Source organism: Dermochelys coriacea, chromosome 18, assembly GCF_009764565.3.
Source record: "Dermochelys coriacea isolate rDerCor1 chromosome 18, rDerCor1.pri.v4, whole genome shotgun sequence".
NCBI lineage: Eukaryota > Metazoa > Chordata > Testudines > Dermochelyidae > Dermochelys > Dermochelys coriacea.
The window spans coordinates 22,905,371-22,918,426 of NC_050085.1; the positions used below are offsets into that span (position 1 = coordinate 22,905,371).

At 42.7% G+C, this 13,056-nt stretch overlaps 1 protein-coding gene across 15 annotated transcripts in view; it reads left to right on the top strand.

Moving 5' to 3' along the window:
• CAMTA1 (calmodulin binding transcription activator 1) overlaps nt 1–13,056 on the top strand; it is a 927,426-nt gene that overhangs the window by 526,072 nt on the left and 388,298 nt on the right. For all 15 annotated transcript variants that reach the window (XM_038376458.1, XM_038376466.1, XM_038376465.1 and 12 more), the window contains exon 5: nt 11,270–11,341. In XM_038376458.1, the coding sequence (XP_038232386.1) occupies nt 11,270–11,341 (72 nt within the window). The remainder of the gene's footprint in view (nt 1–11,269; nt 11,342–13,056) is intronic.

The following is a 13,056-nucleotide window of genomic DNA, read 5'->3' on the forward strand; positions in this document are numbered from 1 at the left end:
CCTTTGCATTTCTGCAAAATACAACAGAAGGGGGAATAAGCTATGAATCCATTGTGGAGGTCTCACTTCTGACCTTGTGATCAGGGACAAGGCATTTCAACCACGAGTTCGGGATCTGAGTGCAGATCTCTCTGGCCAGAACTGGAGCCACAGTGCCTTACTCTTTCGCAGTTTAACAGGTTTCAGAGTAGCAGCCATGTTAGTCTGTATTCACAAAAAAGAAAAGGAGTACTTGTGGCACCTTCGAGACTAACAAATTTATTTGAGCATAAGCTTTCGTGAGCTACAGCTCACTTCATCCAATGCTCCTTTTCTATAGCAGTTTGTAAAAGAAGAAACATGGTGCTCCGTGTGTTAGCTTTCCCAAATTTTCCACCAGTATCCACCTAATGATAGTTAAGAAACTTCCCATATAGGGCATCCACAGCCTGTACCATGTTTAAGGAGCAATTCTTCTAAGTTACCTGATGCTGACCGTGCAGTTTAGATATTGTGATAATTGGCAACTTAGAAATACCTGAGATAATGTGTCTAGTGGGAGGCAAAGTACTCTTATTCACCACTTACTTGGTATCTACTATTCACTGATTTCACACACATGGAAAAAGACCTACCATTTTTATATTGCAATAATGAAGTATTTGAATCTTTAAGATGAAGCATTACTACAAAGCAGATCCTGAGCATTGCAAAGAACAGCTCTATCCCAAATGGGAAGTGGAGAAAAGGGTGCCCTCCTTACATAAGAGCAAATTGTTTTGTGCATTGTGCTATTGCATTATGTGTTCTTTGTTATGGGATAGGAATGGAGTTTGGGGCCAGCAAGTATCTAGGGGCACATCAGGCCTGGTGCCAGCCCATCTGCAAGTAAGCAAAGCCAAGTTATCATGTATGGTCATGTCAGGTCTGGGCCAGGTTAGTATCAGTAGCATGCAGGGCCTGGCCTCAGTTAACAGACACTCAGGGCCAAGTTAGTGCTAGTGGGTGCGTGGCCTTGGGCCTAGTTCACATCAGCAATGTTTGGAGCCTGTGCCCGGTTGTGTTGATAAGTGCTTGGCAACCGTTTACCATTGGCAAGTACACAGGGCCTAAGCCAGATTAGTGTCAGTGAGCATGTGGTGCTTGGGCCTGGCTGGAGTTAATAGGTCCTGGACCAGAATAATGTCAACAAGTGGGGTGAGGGGGCTGTCACTTACTTAATACTAGGGAGTGGATGCTAGTTCCCAATAGCAGGGCCTGTGTCTGGTTAGTATCAGCTGGCACACAAGGCTTGGCCTAGGTATGGAGGTGGGCCTCAATCAGTGTTGGTGGGCACTCAGAGTATGTGAACACTGTAATTAAAAATCTGCAGCTGGCCTTTGTCAGCTGACGAACTTATGGGGGTTGGGCTGCGGGGCTGTTTAATTGTGTTGCAGACATTTGAACTTGGGCAGGAGGCTGGGCTTTGGGACCCCATGAGTGGGAAGGGTCCCAGAGCTCAGGCTCCAGCCTGAGTCCAAATGTCTGCACCACAATTAAACAGCCCCATAGGCCGAGCCCCCGAGCCCAAATCAGCTGACGCAGGCCAGCCACAGGTGTTTAATTGCAGTGTAGGCATATCCTTAGAGCCCATTTAGCACTGATCAGCATCCTTGTGTCAGTGGGCACGTGGGGCCTGGATTTCGGGCACATACAGTTATCACAGCACTATAAGGGGTCTGAATAAATTGTTTGCATTGCCATTGTAGAGTTATATAAATTCCTAATTCTGATATCGTATAAAGGCTTCTCAAGAAATATTGATTGTTAAATGATTGCATGGAAACTTTTTGAAACACCTCAATTTTTTCCTCACCTGATAGGCTACCTCCTGAAATGAGAAGACCAGTTCTGAGTCAGCATAATGATACCTTAAAAACCTTTTAATACAACATGAGCCTGCAATGCAGCCCAGAATCTCTGTTGGAGATTATCCTAAATAAATAGTATCTTCTTCTCTCCCATTCTGAATGGTGGGATTAAAATACTAAAACGTTTAGCTTTTCTTTGGATTATTTTCGTTGGGTTGGGTTGGGTTAGGTTTGTTTTGGGGGGGATTTGTCCATTTCTCATTTTTTGTCAAATTTACCCTTGACATTTTTGAAAACCTTGTTAATCTTTAGCATTTGTATTTTTAAAATAACTATCTGGTGGAAGCTAGCAGCCCATAAAATCCTTTTTAATTCGAGTCGACCTTGTGAGTGATTATTTTGCACAGGAGAAACAACAGCCAGCTTCTTAGTACATTCACTGATAAGCATGCATTTTTAATACACACCTGAATCTGGCTTTTCCTTCACACTAATCCTGTTATGGGGCATGCTAATGATGCGAAGCCTGGCAATCTTATTGTTTGCAAAGTATTTTCTTAGTTTGTGAAGGTGCCTGCAATGCTGAAGGATTATAAATCAAGATTTGTGAAACCTTTTGTATTGGGATAAAATGTTCACTATTTCTGTATTAGAGAGATTATGCAAAGAGAGAATATGTCACGGTGCAGGGTTCTATCTAGGTTTTATTGCCATGTAGATTGGAGAACCGGCATTACTCAGGCATAATAGAGTGCTGAGTAAATTATTCAGGTCACTCAAACATGTGCTGATAAAACCTGGATTCCATCCCTCTCTGTAACATTAGTAGTTATGCCATGATATCCATATCTGGGAGAAAAAGGTATTAAAGACAATTTGAACAAGATCTAACAATAGGATTTTGTAATACTCATTTGCTTGTGTCTTAGATAATCTAAGTTTAAAATATTGCTGAGTTTTACCATATTTAGGGACAGTTTTACAGATGGAAGGAAATTTTAAAATCAAGAAAAACAAATATAACCTGAAAGTTTTCTTTAATAGAAAATAGCTGAGCAACTTCCATGCTGCAGCCCTCTTTTTTTAAAGCACACTAACCCAGCATCAACCCCTTCTCCCAGCTCCCACTTAGCCCCCACTTTTCACAAAGCAGACCCCTGAGAATGGGGCCACTTGAAAGCCCTACATCTCCAATGTTCTGGGGCACCTACTTGGACTGTACCCATAGTGCTTGGTATATTTCTGTTGGAGCAGAGTAAAATCCTAGTGGAACTGAATCTAAACCACAGGAAGTGTATTTATCTTCTTAAAACCAAAGAACATAATTCAGTGTGAACAGAATTTCCATTTGGTCCAGTCTTGCTTTCTAGATTCCCCTGAACTAAGTTCAGGAATGGAAATACCAAAGGAAATGTTTGAGAGAGGCAGTGCTTCTATGATGAATCTGCTCAAGCAGGGAACTACCATTCTCATCAATGCTCTGACCACTCATTTATGATCCTCCAGGGTAGACATGAAGGCACATCCCCTTGCCCAGCCCAAATAGCAGGGAGTGAGCAGAAACTCTGTGGGAAGACCTTGACCCAGGAACTAATCTGGCACTTGGTGAAGCAGTGGTGGCATGGCAAGCCAAGGGTACCAGAGAAGGTGGATGCACAGGGGAAGCACCAGAAAACTGTCTATTCTATTTTATTCTATTCTGTATCAGTTTATATACCACAGTATCTGAGCATCTTCCAGTAGTGCAGTAAGCAGCATGACTACACACTTTCACATGTTGTTTTTCTCATCTTCTCCCCAGAAGAGAAGTCTGTGCATTGGAATGTCTTGTTTAGGTATGGTTTGATGATGATGTCATTATTAAATAAACTATACCTGTTGCTATGTGTTTAGAGAAGGCAAGGTTAAAGAAACGTGCTTTGCACTTGGAGCAGAAAGGAGTGTGATTTGTGATGGCTCTGAGTTCCTGAGAGGGTTCATTCTGCAGTCTTGGACTGCACCTGGAGAAGGTTCTGTCCCCCACACAGATGAGCTTTACAGTCTTTGTCCTTGACCTGCCAACAGTCTTTTAGGTATCTTGGGCCCAGGCCATGGAGTGCTTTGAAGTTAAGGACTGAGACCTTGAATTTCATTCACAATTCAACGGGAAGCCAGTGTAGAGTGGAGGTCTGATGTGCTCACAGTACTTTGTGTTACTGAGTCTGCAGAAGAGAAGAATGAGGGGGGATTTGATAGCTGCTTTCAACTACCTGAAAGGGGGTTTCAAAGAGGATGGCTCTAGACTGTTCTCAATGGTAGCAGATGACAGAACGAGGAGTAATGGTCTCAAGTTGCAATGGGGGAGGTTTAGATTGGATATTAGGAAAAACTTTTTCACTAAGAGGGTGGTGAAACACTGGAATGCGTTACCTAGGGGAGGTGGTAGAATCTCCTTCCTTAGAGGTTTTTAAGGTCAGGCTTGACAAAGCCCTGGCTGGGATGATTTAACTGGGACTTGGTCCTGCCTTGAGCAGGGGGTTGGACTAGATGACCTTCTGGGGTCCCTTCCAACCCTGATATTCTATGATTCTATGATTCTATGAGGAGATGCACTGCAGGGTTATACTAGTTGGAGTTTCTTAAGCACTGCGGGCTTCATGCACAGGTATATCACATTTCTGTAGTCCAGCTGAAAAGTGACGAAGGCATGAAAATCTGATACCAGGTCTTCATCCACCAGGATGGGGCGGAGTGTCCTAGCCAACCAGAGATGGTAGAAAGTATTATTCATGGCCATTGTGATGTGAAAGCTCAGTGTCAATGAAGAATCCAGGAGTACTCCTAGCATACCGACTGAATTGACCAATTGTGGTGTGAACCTTCATCCAAAGGAGACTGCACTGTGGTTGAAAACGTCTCGGAATACTTTCCTTTGCCCATCAGCATCACTTCTGTTTTGCTCAGGTTCAGTGTACAGAGCAGACTGCAGCAGAATCTACGGAACTGCATGTGAACTGAGTGTCACTGCTGGACATCGCTGCCAGTTTCAAGCCTTTGTGGGACTTGTGGAGAATCAGCAGAGACTGGGCAGGGAGCCACTGTGGAGTGGTCTCTATCGGACAAACCACTAGCTGATTCTGGACTGGAAACCTCCAAGTTCCCATTTGCTTTTAATAGAAGACTGGACTAGAGAGGGCATCCCAAGCAGTAGGCCTGTAGAGCCCTACCCCTCAACTGGACTGCTCCCCAGGGCCCAAATAAGAAAAGTTATTTTTCACCCTGAGTTGTAACTGTTTAAGCTACTAATCCTAGGATATTTGAACCTTTCCCTTTCTTGCCAGCCATAGTAAAATACCATTTTACTTTAGCCACGTGTCTGAGTGGGACCCCCTCAGGGCTCATGCCTAGACTCTGGCCTACCATCTGAAGCACCTTGAGTGCATGTCTTTGAGTTGCAGTATACCTGGCACTGTATTAGTGCCTTCGAGGTTTGGTGTACCACAGTGCTTAGCAGCTATAATAATTACATGGGTGGTAGTGTAATTTGCCCAGCTGGTGAATTTGGCCAGCAGGGTTTAGAGGTAAGGTGCCATAGTGACAAGGTGTTAGAGGACTGCTTTGTGGCCAGAAATTAGCAACCCTGTTGACTGACATTTTATCCTTGAGCCCTGAGAGTGGAAATAGGGCAGTGCAAGCAGAGAGCTATGGCAGCCCATCTTCATGCCTGAAGCATAGAGAGGGGGTGGCCAAGGCTGTGCCAGCTGGATCAGCCATTTTGAATGAGCTGCCCGACTAGATGACTGGAATGAGGCCACCAAGCTAGATTTTTGGCCTGCTGTTGCAAGGCAAAGCCCAGGAGATGTCTGAAGGATGGACACATGATTCCCAAGGCAAATAAACCTCTGTCAAGGTTGCCCTGCAACACTCTGTGGATCAAACCACAGATGCAGAGTGGAACTGAGCAGCCTTTAATGGCTGGACACAACAAAAAGGAGACTCTCTCAGCAAAATTTTGGCTGTCTACCTGCCGATATCTCACCACTTCCCAGACTGTGAAGACTAAATGCAGGATTTACTGGCCCATATAGCTGGGAGACAGATCTGGGTAGCACTTTAGAAGGAGAAACCTGAAGAGCTGGAAGAGGCTATTAGGGTTGCTGCAGAGCTAGAATGACCCATAAAAACAGCAGAAAAAGGGGACCCAGGTGCCCGGCACTGAATTGGAAGTTACTGTTGCTACAAGAAAACATAGGAATCAGACTTCTGAGAACTGACGGAGGGCATGAGAGTGATGCAATGTGTTCTTATCCAGCTGAAAGCAGAAAGGGAGCCCTGAAAAAACTGGCGGAGAAGACAGGGACATAGGAAGCAACTAACTGTGACTGACAGACAACTTTTGGTAGAAATGCCCACAGCAGGGAGCTCCTGGAGGTGGGCGGGAGGTGGGGACAAGGCCAAGGCCAGGCCCCTGTCTGCAGATCAGTAAGCCCAAAATGAGAGACTCTAGCGGCCAGTAAGTTTGGGCCCAAACACTACATCATGGGCGAGATCAGTGGACATACATGTACAATTCTGGTAGACTCTGGGGCACAGGCTTCCATTGTGCATTCATGATTGTGGGAATCGGTCACCAAGGCAGACTGGGGTGGTCCAGATTGCAAACCAAATTCAGCTCAAAATCGTGAGAATATGGCAGGTGCTGGAGTGCAGGAGCCACTGTGTGGAGCCGTCTACAGTCACTAGAACTTCAGGGGTGAAGGAGCCTGAAAGAGGGAGAAGAGGCAACCATTGGAAAAGGAATTAAAAATAAACCCTGTAAAGAAGCTTATAACTTATTCCATTTTGATATTTATTTCACTATTATAGAGATAATGCAAATGTTCAGCAGGTGAATTTGCTTTATCTTAGTCCTTCAGTTTGTCATCCAAGTGTTGCTAATAGTTACATGAGACTGCACATTTTAAAATATTTATAACATATAGTTTCTAATAGTTTTAATATTTAAAATGTTTTGGCACTAAAAGGAGCTAAGTTTGTTTGCCCAAAGCGGGTAAAAGAACCCGAAGTGTAGTAACCAAAATCCAGATGTCTTCAGCATTTGTGCTCTCTCCTCAGTCATTCTTTGTAATCTTGGTGCAAAATCCCTCCCCTTAAACATAGCCAATCTATACATATGTATGTAGCTATTATTCATACCTTGACATCTGAACTGTAGCTGGAAGGCAGAAGCCAGTGCTAATTCTGTTGTATAGATCATCTGTCACTGGATACTACATCTCTTCTTCTGCCACCTGGAATGCACTCGCATCAGTTCCTTCTCAGGATTTGAGTGCTTTGTTGTTCCAGCCTTCTTTCCTCTAACACGACGTTGCACAGGGCAGAAATCCTATTGTTCATTAATCGTTGAGAAACTAGGACTAGGGTTCATATAGAACAAAGTGATATACTGAAAGGTCTCATGTTGCCATTGTAGTTAAAGGTAGATATTTACATTTTAATAAAAAGATACGAAAATAATTAGGAAACTAGAATAAACTACAATGACTTAGGTACCCCAAACCCGAGGTGTTAGAATCACTGACTATTATTTCATGGCTTCGTGGCAGATCCATGGCACTCTCACTTTATGGCAATATGGCAGGAGCACAGTTCTATGGGTCAATATGGTTTCTTTTAAATTTTAGTGAGCCAGTATGGATTCTTCAAATTAATCCCGTTTCAGTTCTTCATCTCAAGCAAGGATATAAATCAGGATTTATTTGCAAATGAAGAGAGATCCCATTCAAGCTCATTATCTCCTTATATCAAATGAATCAACAGACTGAGCTGGGGACTCTTCTACTCATTGGAGAGTGAGGCACACTTTGGGCCCCATCCTACAAGTTGCTGAGTACCCCTCCACTCCCATGACTCCACAGAAGGCACTCCGCAACTGCAGGAGCAAGGCCATGGTTAGCCTGTTACGCTAATCCTACAGAAATTCTAGTTCTCATTTTGTGTGTCCCGTTAAAGGGCCTTGGGTTAGACGTATTAAAGAGAGCACTGTAAAGCACTTGCTCTCTTCTTGAGGTTCATAAAAACCTTCCCATTTTCACTAAGGGGATCCATGTATTGGCATTAGGCAGAATGAGTTTTATGGTCTTAATGAACAGACTGTTGCATTTTCTCTTCGTGTGTTAGTGAGATGGGCTAAGCGTCAGGGAAGCTGGAGCTTAGAGACAGGGCAGGGAGTGTTCAACAGTATTTTTCAGTTCAAGAGGATCTGATATTTTCTAACACTGCTGATTTACTCCCTTTTGGTGGTATATTTATTTCAGATTGAAATAAGATCCTGCTTGTCTTTTGTATGCAATTTCAGCACCATCCTCCTGCAAAACACAGCACCACAGAGGTGACTTGGAATATCTGTTGTAAAGAGGAAACTCTTCCTTACCCTGTCATTGCATTCAAGGGAAGCTGACAGGTTTTTATTCTCCTATCTTAAAGTTTCTTCTCATTTGATGGGAAATGTTCACTGGACTCTAAATATCTCATTGTTGGATTACTCCATCACTGAGTAAATAAAAAGAACAGCTCCAGGGTTAATAAACCCTACAAAAACAATGTGGTGTGCTCCTCAGCTGGTTTAGCACCATTAAGTAACCTACAGATGTTATTTTTAGAGCTGTGCTGACAGTACTGATGGTGCTTCTGCCCAGATGTAGATGCTTTGATAAGACAGGGTGTTATGCAGATTGGAAATATTGTCTAGTGCTTAGAGCTCCTGCCTTGCAGTCAGGACTCCTGGGTTCCATTCCTGGCTCTGCCCCAATTCACTGTGTGACCTTGGACAAGTCATTTAATGACTGAGAAAATGACGGCAACCGTTACCTCAGAACCAGTACTGCACACCACTGAATTGCCTGTGTAGAAGGAAGAAAATTGTTTCCAGCACTCCTACGGAACATGATGAGGATCAGCCAAGTTTCAGTCTCACTTCTGGTAGTAGTGGTGGAAACCATTTTTTCTCCTTTTATACTAGCAGTAAAACTGTTTTCATTACCTCTGTGAGGGGGTTATTGCTGACAAGAGTTTCCCACTGTAAACTGGGCTAACCTCAATGAGTCTCAGTTCCTTATATGATGGGGACTATTAGCCCTCAGATGTGAGAGTTCATTAGTTAACATTTATACAGCACTTGGAAGAAGTAAAGTGGTATATAAGGGCTAAGTATTATTCTAGTCAACACAATCTGCAGAATAAAATGCAAAAATTAAATGTTATTTTAAAAAAATCCATGGCCAGGAGAAATTGGATTGTTCCCCCCCCCCACACACCTTTAATTGTAGAAATACTGATACTGCTGAGAGGCACATGACCATTCAAGGGAAAATAGTTCATGAAAGCTACAAGCAGTTGGTCAGTGGTTGCAATCTACCATTTAAGGAAAAATGTCAGAACAAGAATCTCCTTCAGTAGGAGGAAGTGTAATATCATACTCCCTCTCTCCATTAAAAGCCAGAAAAGAATATTGCTTTCTTAATAAATACATTTTGGACAGGAATTGTACAGGGATCTTTGAAATTAATTTGGCTTTGGTTGGTTAGTTGGTTTGTACTGGGTTTAGCTCACAACTGACAGCAATGTTAAAAGTTCTAGCATATTGGAAATCTGATTTTCTTGCAGCCAAAATCCCTTAGCCTCATTGATTCCCGTTCCCATACAAGTAGGGTTCAAATCAGCTTCATTAACGAAATGTCATTTTGGCATTTTATGTGCAAAATAATGTATTGTGAAAGTTTTAAAGCCAAATCCACTGAATTTTTTCCATGGGATATGTTATGAAGGAGTGTTTTAAAAAAAAATCTTGAAACAAAAGATGGAAAAATACACGCCAAACCAGCTTCTTTGTTGTATGCCTGGAGCCATGGTAATACAGTGCAGTATTGTTTTCTCTGACCTTATCTAGATGACTGAGCTTTGAGTAAATACAGTAGCTTATCACTTAAGTGATTATTAGGAGAATCTGTATAGCTTAATAAGTGATTTTGAAGGCAGTGGCTCTGGCTTTATGATGCTGATTTAGGAAATCAAGTCATTTGATTTCAGTAACGTATCTGGTAAAGTGTGTGCATCTCTGAGGGATTTCTGTGTAGTGGAAGCCAAAGGAAATGGTCATGTAACATTTTATTTATTTATTGCTTCACTCAACCCTCCCTAGTTCTTTGGGTGCAGGAACAATGTTCTACATAAGGAACCCTCTCATGTACACGTAACCAAAACCCAGTCTCCACCTGCCAGTCCTATCCAGACCCTGCACGGAGAAGCAGATCTTGCAGAATGACCTGATGGTTAACAAATGTGGACACTGGAAAGCCAGTGAAGGCAGGAATTGAGCTCTGGCACCAAGGAACTCTGGCACCTCACCTCACCAATGCTGAAATCCTGACCCAACTGAAGTCAGTGGGATTTTACCATTGACTTCAGTGGGGCCAGGATGTCTCCCAAGAACACTCTTCTTCTAGCTCCCTCCTGATTCCCCCCGGGAGCCTGTGACATGAGGCTTAACTAAGCAAGCCTTTAGATGGGTCCTGGGGGCCACTGTGAATTTAAATGGCATGTTTTGGCCACCTTATAGATTCCTGACCAATGGAATTTAGAACTGGAAATGACAACTGACCCAGAGCCCCAGTGGCTGGGTATTAGTGAGGAGAGCTTGGTGAGGTATACATAGGGTTTTTACTTTGCTCTGTAACAGAATGATACCATGCCTGCCCTGGCCTAGTTTCAAATTCCCATTTACTGTCAGAACTGACTGGAATTCTTTTAATAATCGGTGGTTCTCTATATTTTGGGTGAATTCAGCTCTTATGAAGATGAGGCATGAATACCTTTCTGGTGAGTCAGTCAGTGCAGGTGGGTGTAGCACAACCCTTTTACAGGGCACTTTGCACCAGCAGGTGGCTTTCGCATCACCCCCATTTTACAGAGGGGGAAACTGAGACACAGACAGGGGAAATGACTTGCCCAAGGTTACCCAGCAGGCCAGTGGTAGAACCAGAAATAGAGCCCACGTCTCCTGAATCCCAGTCCAATGCTCTATCCGCTCTGCCACACTGCCTCCCTAGTTGCCATCTCATGTTGATTGTTTCTACTTGAAATAATCTGAGAATTCTATGCCACAGGTTCTCAAAGTGTAAAGCAGGTAGGGGTGTAAAAATCTAGTTTATTAATGCTTTAAACCTGTGTAAATGTATATGAAGTACTATTCTAAAGTGTAGGTATAATTTGGTCTGGTATTCTGTTTTACCAGCAAGATCTATTCAGGGTATTGATTTTAGTAAATACCAACATAACACAGCATATAATGTACTGAAGATACCAGGCCAATCCCTGGAGCAAGCTTACCTTTCTTCTAACCTTAGGTTACTGTCTGAACAGTGATTTCCTTCAGTAACGCTGTATCTCCTTTTTCTCCCTAGTGCCTATACGGCTGTTATGTCCATTCGTCCATCATCCCCACTTTCCACAGAAGGTGCTACTGGCTTCTTCAGGTAAGGTGACATGAGATTTCTCTTTTACTGTGGTTTGTTCTATAGAGATTTGTATGACTCTGGCTTTCATTGCCTCTGGAAAGTGATCTATAACTTTCTCTGACTTTTGTCTGAAAGTGATGTGTATGTCTTAAAATAATAAGTATCTGTTCAGAGCTGTGAGATGATTTTTTTCCTCTCGATAACTGTTCAGCAACATAAAAATCAAAACAGTTTAAACATCCCCTACACAGAGAGACAGCTATTGAGAATGAGATTTCTTAGTGTTTCCTGAAATGAGATGATGATTTCGACATGAAGTTATTCACAGGCAGTGAGGAGCAAAGAATGCTGACTGCTACATGAATATGGGATGTCACAGGAGCGAAAGAAACCCTATGTTGATGATTAGGTTTTTTGTTTGAAAATCTTTCAGTGCAGAGTATGTGGCAAATCATAGTCAAGGAAAGTGGGGTTCAACCTTTGTCCTGCAACTCCTGAACAGTTTTCAAATATTTCTTCTTACTGGTGTATGCTTAGTAAAGCCCCTTGGAAGTTTCAAACTGAATTCTCATCACATTCCTACAATGTGCAGATATTAGTTTGCTGTTAGAGGGTTTTTTAGAACAGTTGGTCTGTGCCTGGTGGTTATTTATGGTAGGCTTACACATGAGTGCTGGATTGTGATAGTCAAGGATTGCTGGCCTTTTTATCCAGGTTAGTTATTGTTGGGCTGTTCAGAAGTGCTAGATGGCACTAATAAATTTTCTTCTTCTTTTTTGTGGGGCATGTTGTGTCTTTTAGCAAGTCAGAATAAAGTTAGACAGAGAGGCATGATGCATAGTCATTGCTTGGCATAACCAATCTGAATCACTGCAAACTGCATTGAACTGGAGTTTGGTATTCATAAGTTATTAGCCCAGCTGCAGAATTTTTCATTATTGTTGTTATGATGTATAAACACATGCCTTTTAGCAGCTCATTTGATCAGTGCATGGAAGAAGATCTCAAGCAGCCTTGTAGCAGATTCTCTTCCCTCTCACCCCAGTTTTCCCTCCCACAGTTTGCACATAATCTCAGTACTTTTATAATTGTTTCATTCAGACCTTTGAACTTTATTTTCCCCCTTTAAATTTGCTGACTATAAATGATAAGTCAATAGAGTGTGGTAACAGCATATGATGGAAAATAGCATTGCAGCCCAAGCCAGTATTCCACCTGTTTCAAGCTGCAACCTAGTGTGCCCCGGCTAGGTCCATGCTATAGGGAAGAGCTACTGAACACTAGTGGGGTTATGGTGCATCAGCTCAATAACTGATAACACATAGTGCAGCATTTCCTATAACTCACAAGGTTTTGCCTCCTGTGGCTGGAAGAAACGTCAAAGAAGCCAGTGTTACTGTTGCTTAGCTGAAAGGATAGTACTTCTGCTTTGAGATCCACAGACCGTTCGTTCATGTCCTTTCAGGGACAGATACTCACTTACTCACCCAGTGCCCTTTAAATATGTGTCTGCACTTGGAAGGAAGGGGAGAAGCCTTTTGTAGGTATGGCTAAAGGAGCCATTAAAAGGTCACTGTTCGGTGCACTGGTCTGGACAAATCGCAAACTAAACTTAGTAAGAGTCCAATGTGCCTTAGGCAGCAGACAGCTGTTTGTTTTATTATTTAACTTCCTCTCTCTGCTGGTGTCTGTGTGATAGATGATGTGACACAAGAATCCGATTGAAATTCTAA